General features: G+C 36.7%; 1 protein-coding gene across 1 annotated transcript; it reads right to left on the reverse strand.

Annotated features, from left to right (window-relative positions):
- Positions 1 to 3,239: 3,239 nt before the first annotated feature.
- On the reverse strand, positions 3,240 to 6,187 carry LOC120069411 (pentatricopeptide repeat-containing protein At5g08510-like). Its single transcript, XM_039021148.1, has 3 exons — positions 6,032 to 6,187; positions 4,896 to 5,832; positions 3,240 to 3,975 (listed from the first exon to the last, which is right to left on the reverse strand). The coding sequence occupies exons 2-3, from the start codon at positions 5,823 to 5,825 to the stop codon at positions 3,361 to 3,363; spliced, it is 1,545 nt and encodes a 514-aa protein (XP_038877076.1). The 5' UTR covers positions 5,826 to 5,832; positions 6,032 to 6,187; the 3' UTR covers positions 3,240 to 3,360.
- Between the last annotated feature and the right edge of the window lie 555 nt (positions 6,188 to 6,742).

The following is a 6,742-nucleotide window of genomic DNA, read 5'->3' on the forward strand; positions in this document are numbered from 1 at the left end:
GGCCATTATGCAGTTGGCCAAAGAGGGGAAGACACGCCAATTTTGGGTGGAAGATGACCTACTATATAGCAAGGGCAATCACCTCTACATTACCCAATTTTGGGAGCTACGAAGATCGCTGATAAAAGAGTGTGACAACACACCATAGGCAGGACATAACGGTTGGCAGAGAACTTATGCCCTCTTAAAACAAGGTTACTATTGACTGAGCCTTCGAGACAATGTCATGCAATTTACCAAGACTTGCCTTGTCTTCCAACAAGATAAAGTCGAAAGGGCGAAATTAGCGGTCTGTTTGAGCCCCTACCTGTGCCCTCTAGACCATGGGAAAGTGTATCCCTCGACTTCATCACCCATTGCGCAAGGTTAGAGAGTTTGAATCGATCCTTGTTATCATCGACTGGTTCTCAAAATACACCACATTTATCCCAACGCCGAAGATGTGTACGGCTGTGATGGCTGACCAACTGTTCTTCAAACACATCGTGAAATTATGGGGTGTCCCTGCGAGCATCGTTAATGATCGGGGCGGGAGATTCACTGGGACCTTTTGGACAGAATTGTTCAAGATATTGGGATCTATGCTGAACATTTCTTCTAGCTACCATCCTCAAACAGACGGCCAAACGGAACACTTTAATAGCATGCTCGAGGAATATCTGCGTCACTTTATCAACGCTAGATAGAAGAACTGGGTTCAGTTGTTAGATGTTGCTCAGTTCAGCTTTAACAGTCAGCGAAGCTTCGCAACTGGAAAGATGCCTTTCGAGATAGTATGCAACAGATAGCCACTAATGCCACATCTGGTGAACCATCCCTATGCGGGCAAAAGCCCTCACATACGTAACTTCACCAGGGAGTGGAGTCAAACCTTTGAGATAGCTCACGCCTGTCTAGAAAAAGCGTCAAGGAGGATGAAGAAGTGTGCTAATAAGAAACATAGGCCCCTCGAATTCCAAACTGGGGACAAAGTGCTGATCAAGCTGCACCAGAGTAGTTCCGTTTCTGAAGCCAGAGAGACCAATGTCTAGTACGAAAATACGAAGGGCCAGTGGAAATGATTAAAAAGTTCGGGAAAACCTCATACAGGGTTCAGTTACCCTCATGGATGAAGATTCATCCTATCATCCATGTGAGTATTCAAAAGCCCTATCACCCCAATCTTGATGACGAGCAGTGGAATATGTTGATGCACCCTCCTGTCACGATGAAGAATTCAGCTGAAAAGGAAGTCGCACAAATTCTGGATAGACGTACTCGCCGTATCGAAAGACCAAGACGAGAACTGACAAAGTTCTTGATAAAGTGGAAGGACCTTCTCGATGAAGAAATTAGTTAGGAGCACGCGGAAGACTTAAAGAATGTAGCTGTAGTGATCACCGAGTTTGAGTAGGGTTGGTTGACAGAGATGTCAACTGATTAAGTTGGAGGAGAATGTCATGGTCGTGCTTGTCCAGGGTCTGTTGCCTTTGGCTACATGCCAAATCCAACCCCCTTTTATCACGTTTTCATGTCATGTATTGTATTAGTTAAGTTAGTTTGGTTTCCTTGTATTTTTGTTGTAAGTGGCCGCTCGCCCTTTTGCATATGCAAGGGTGTCAGTTGGCTTTTTGTTCAGAATGTACTATATGGGGATAAGACTAATCATCACTTCCCCATACCAGGAGTAGTACGCTATAAAGCCGTTGTTGTTACTCATTGCTTTCTAGTTTACTACAATCTTTCTCTCTCTACTCATATACTAAATACTTGTGGAAACCTTTTTCTCCAAACCCATTTTCTAAAACCATTTTTCCCAAAACAGGGGTGGAGGTTGCGAGAGACACTCGGTGTGCCATCGACATTCCATATTCGGATTCGCTGACTTGCTCGTGAGTGGAAACAAGTGTCGCATAATGACTAAGAGAAGCTTTCGAAAGTGCAATTGTGACACACTGTGGCTTTGCCATTCAAGGACTTTAGATTCTAGAAAAGTATAGATGTCTATTTGTAAATGCTTGTGTATTTGTGTTGAACATGTTAGGGACAAGGGCTAGCTATCGAGACTCGCTGAACTCTGTCTTTGTTAACAATGTAATTATGTTATATGTTTAAACTTAACTGAGTTATCTAAGATTAAGTTTCTTAAACTGTTGTTATATTCCATGGTTTTCTAAGTAGGTTTAGGATAATGGTTCGCCAGTAACTGCCACAAAAAATGTTGGTAATTGCTGTCGTCACATTCTCTTCTGGATTAAGAAGGTAATCTGGGAGGGGGTGTATCATAAAATATTTTATTTTTATTTTTTTCTCTCAGGAATATTAAAGGTGAAAAGTAGGGGTGATAGTCAATTCGATTTTATCGGTTTTGGGGCCAACCAAGAACCAAACCAAACCAATCGATTCTTCGAAGAAGGGATCCAAACCAATGTCCAATAAAGAACAAAACTAATTGATTGATTTTATTTGGATCGGTTTATTATTGGTTTGGATCTCGGTTTTTGACATTTTCTCTTTTTCTTCAAGTTTTTTATTTTTATTTTCACTTTGTTTTGAATTGTTCCTTTTTGTTAATTTTAAGTTAAAATTGGGTCCATTTTTTTATTTTTTTTTATAAATTGAAAGATGACATTGTAACATTGTTTTGTTTTGTTTTGCCACTTTTTTTAATAAAAAGACATACGCTCCATAATATTTGTCTTTTATCTAAACATTTCATATACATACACCATAATAATTAAACTATTAAAAGATACCTAATGAAGAATTATTTCAAAGGTTATATATTATATATATATATATATATATATATATATATATATATTAGAAAAACCAATCCAAACCAATACTTTTTTATTTTCTTCAAATACAAACCATATGTCTAATTTTATATTAAAAAGTCGAACCAAACCATTGAATTGGTTTGGATTTTTGGTTTTTTGTTACACTCCTAGCGAAAAGTCTAAGAGTTAACGAGAATATAGAAAGTATTTTTTTTTTTTTTTTTTTTTTTAGAGAAAATCAATTCTCAATTATAGGTTGTTTGACTATCGAGGATATAAATGGAAAGAAAATTATTCAATCACTTGTCCCAAAATCATGAAGTTAAAATTATAAATAGTTAAGTATTTAGACATTTTTCATTATAGGTAATTATTTCTAGATATATAACAAAATTTCCCATTAATTAATATAACTTAATTATTTAATTGTAATTTTAATATACATAATTTAAGACAATCACATATATTTGACTTGCAAATATTAATTATCATGTATATCAAAACACATATATTATAATTATTGAATATTTAAAATCTAGACATCTAAATCTAATATATTTAACCTTCGTACTCATGGATATGTTATCCGAACGAACCATCAGATGTACGAAGAATAAAGTAGCTCATCTTCATTTTGATTATGATGCGTGTTCTTATGAAGTTTAATAATGTCATAAATTCCATGAAGTAAAGCATAAATTTCACCACTCCTCAAATGTGATCTATCTTCTACAATGAACTCGTGAATCCCATCTCCCACTTCAATATAACTATATCCTGCTCTCTTTGTAATCTGTCCTCCCTTCATCATCTTCCTTAACCTTGCAACTCCGGACCAATCGCCCGCTGATGCGTAAATGTTAGAGAGAATGACATAATTTCCAGGGTTCCATGGCTCAAGATTGAAGAGGGACTCAGCTGCTACTTCACCCAATTCAACATTGCCATGGAAGCTGCAAGCTCCCAAAAGAGCTCCCCATATAACAGAATCAGGAGCCATTGGCATGTTTTGAATGAGTCTGTAAGCTTCTTGTAGCTCTCCAGCCCTGCCTAATAAATCTACCAAGCAGCCATAGTGCTCTAATTTGGGAGCAATTTGAAACATACTCTCCATTGATTCAAAGATTTGTCGGCCTTCTGCAACCATGCCTCCGTGCGTGCAAGCCAAAAGAAGCCCTACAAATGTAACGTCATCGGGTCTCATTCTTCGTATCTGTTACGAGACAAAAAAAAATAAGGCTTAAACATACCATAACACACCAACTTCAACATTGCAGATTTAGCATAGTTTAACACGGTATCAAAGTAGGACGTCCTACATTCAAACTTCTTTTATACTAATAATGTCAATTCTTATGTTTAACTTTATACTAACTTCCAAGCTAAGAAGCACGAACACTTTAGTTTGGCTAATGTGTCCGCGTGTCAGACATTTGGACACTCCGACACTTGTTGAATATATATTTGACACTTGTCCGTACAATAAATGTGTTAGACATGCATAGAACACTCATTGAGTAGACTAAAATAACACATATGACAATGATAAAAAATTTGATTGTGAAATACATTAAACCAATTTTTAAGCATATAAATGCATCAGCTCATTTTTTATGATATGAAAATTATATATTTTCTTAACCAGTAGTGGATCCAAAAATTTTGTTAACAGGGCTTTATATAGTTAGTAAAAATAAATATAATGAGCAGGGCTTGAATCTAGGTCTAGAGGGAGTTGGAAGGCAGATTTACAACTAGGCTAGCCAGGGGTTTTGATACTATGTCAGTTTTTCTATATATATTATATAAAGAACATAAAATTGAAGGAGGCTTGAGGCCCCCTGAGCTCATACTAAATCTGCCCCTATTCTTAACAATGTATATTTTAATAAACGTATCGTTGTCGTGTCTGTGTCTTAAATTTTAAAAAAATAGCATGCCACCGTGTCCGTGTCTCATATCTATATCCGTGCTTCTTAGCTTCCAAGCCTACAAATAGAACATGTCAATGTGAAGAACATAAATAAAAGATTAACTACGACATACTGTACCCACTTAAACTTCTGAAGTTTACTAGTGATGTAGAAACTAAAATCAAAACAAAACAAAGGAAGTAGGATACAGAAAGCTCACCAACATTTGATCATAAAGTTGAAGAGCATCACTGCATCTTCCGTGCACAGCCAATCCCATTATCATGGTATTCCACGAGCACAAGTTTCTTTTGCTTCCAATCTCATCAAAAACCCGCCGAGCTTCCCTAATGTTACCGCACCTAGCATGCACTTCCAGTATTGCATTGCTCACATACGAGTTGTTTTTGAAAAACCCGTTATTTCTTGCATATGCTTCAATCCTCTTACCAATATCAAGTGCCCCAAGCTGAGCACAGGCAGGAAGAACACTTGCTATAGTCACCTCATTTGGTTTAATGCCTTTCTCGTTTTCCAATCTTAGAAATATCTCCAAGGCCTTCGCATACTTCCCATTTTGCGCATACCCAGATATCAATGTTGTCCAGGAAACCACACTTCTGACAGGCATTTTGTCGAACAATTGTGACGCAGCCTCCATGTCCCCGGACCTTGCATAACCAGCAATCATCGAATTCCAGGTGGGTATATCTCGAACAGGCATTTCATCAAACAGTTGGCGTGCAGACCTCAACATTCCCAACTTCGCATACATGTCTAACAACGCCGTCGAAGCAAATACATCAGAGGCAAATCCGGATTTACAGAAATGGGAATGAAGCATCTGACCTGGGTAAGCATTTAAAAGGGAAGCGCATGCAGCAAAGAGAAAGGTGAATGAGTGCTGATTCGGAGAGCAACCTTGGAGACACATTTGATAGTAAAGCAACCAGCATCGGTGGGGTTGACCAATAGAAGAAAATGTTTGAATGAACTTGTTGTAGAGAAAAACAGAGGGCCTAGGAATCAGGTCGAACAGGGTGCAAGCATACGGAAGATTTGGGAATTGCAGGAGTTTTTCAATGAGGAATTTGGTGTAGTCTAGGCCGTTTCTGAGGCTGTAAGCATGAATCTGCTTCAATTGCTTCATAACAATTCTGCACCGTAAAGCATTTCAATTACCTTGTTAGCACAATGACCAAAACTTGAAGATGGAAAATCCTAAATTTACCAAACTCTCGCGATGAAACAAAACGAAATGCGAGCCAATTATTCGTTAATACTAGAGGTTAGAGCAAATAAATATGAAACTGATGTGTTCAAGAAAATGTTGGGACGTTAAATTATAGAAAATACCTCTAAACGTTCTACTAGGTAATGAAATATATAGTTGCACATTGAACAGAAAATAAATTAAGCAAGCATTGCAACACGCTCATTCCCTGGAAACCAAAATTTTGAGGTAATTTGTAATTTAATTATTTAGAATTATTTGGATTACGTTTTGAATTTTTAGGGAAACTTTTGTGTATTTAATTAAAATCCAATTAAGGTTTGGATTTAAGAATTATATATATATAAACACTTATGATTTTGGAAAAGAAAAAAGTATATATATACACACATATATATATAATTTCTTTCCCTTCTCAGCTACACATTCTTATCTCTCTTCTCTCTTTAGTTCCCGTGCACATGAGTAAGGTAGAAAACTATGAAGCATAGATACTTCATGTGTGTCAAAAAATCCGTATCAGACACGTATCGGATACCGATACTTTCAAATATTTTCCATATACGTATCTGACACGCGATTTGATATATCCATTTCTACGCGTACCTTTTTTTTAAAGACAAAAGACAAACAACTTATCTAATCTTTCCCAATCTAAAACTAGGCAACCTATTTAAAAAGGTCACTACTTGAGTCCAAAACTAAAAGGAAAAAAATAAATAAACGACCAAATCCTATAATCATCTAATCTTCATCTTCACATTTGAGTCCCCACAAAGTCTACCAAAATATAAACCATTTGGATATCTTCAACAATTCAATGAAGAAGTTAT

This window comes from Benincasa hispida, unplaced genomic scaffold (genome assembly GCF_009727055.1).
Source record: "Benincasa hispida cultivar B227 unplaced genomic scaffold, ASM972705v1 Contig387, whole genome shotgun sequence".
Lineage (NCBI taxonomy): Eukaryota > Viridiplantae > Streptophyta > Magnoliopsida > Cucurbitales > Cucurbitaceae > Benincasa > Benincasa hispida.

Bases quoted from the DNA above. Each gene is read 5' to 3' on its own strand.
- LOC120069411 (XM_039021148.1), bottom strand. From the start codon at position 5,825: ATGAAGCAATTGAAGCAGATTCATGCTTACAGCCTCAGAAACGGCCTA. The intron at 3,976-4,895 runs GTGAGCTTTCTG...GTCTCGTAACAG, and splicing joins AACTTTATGATCAAATGTTG to ATACGAAGAATGAGACCCGA.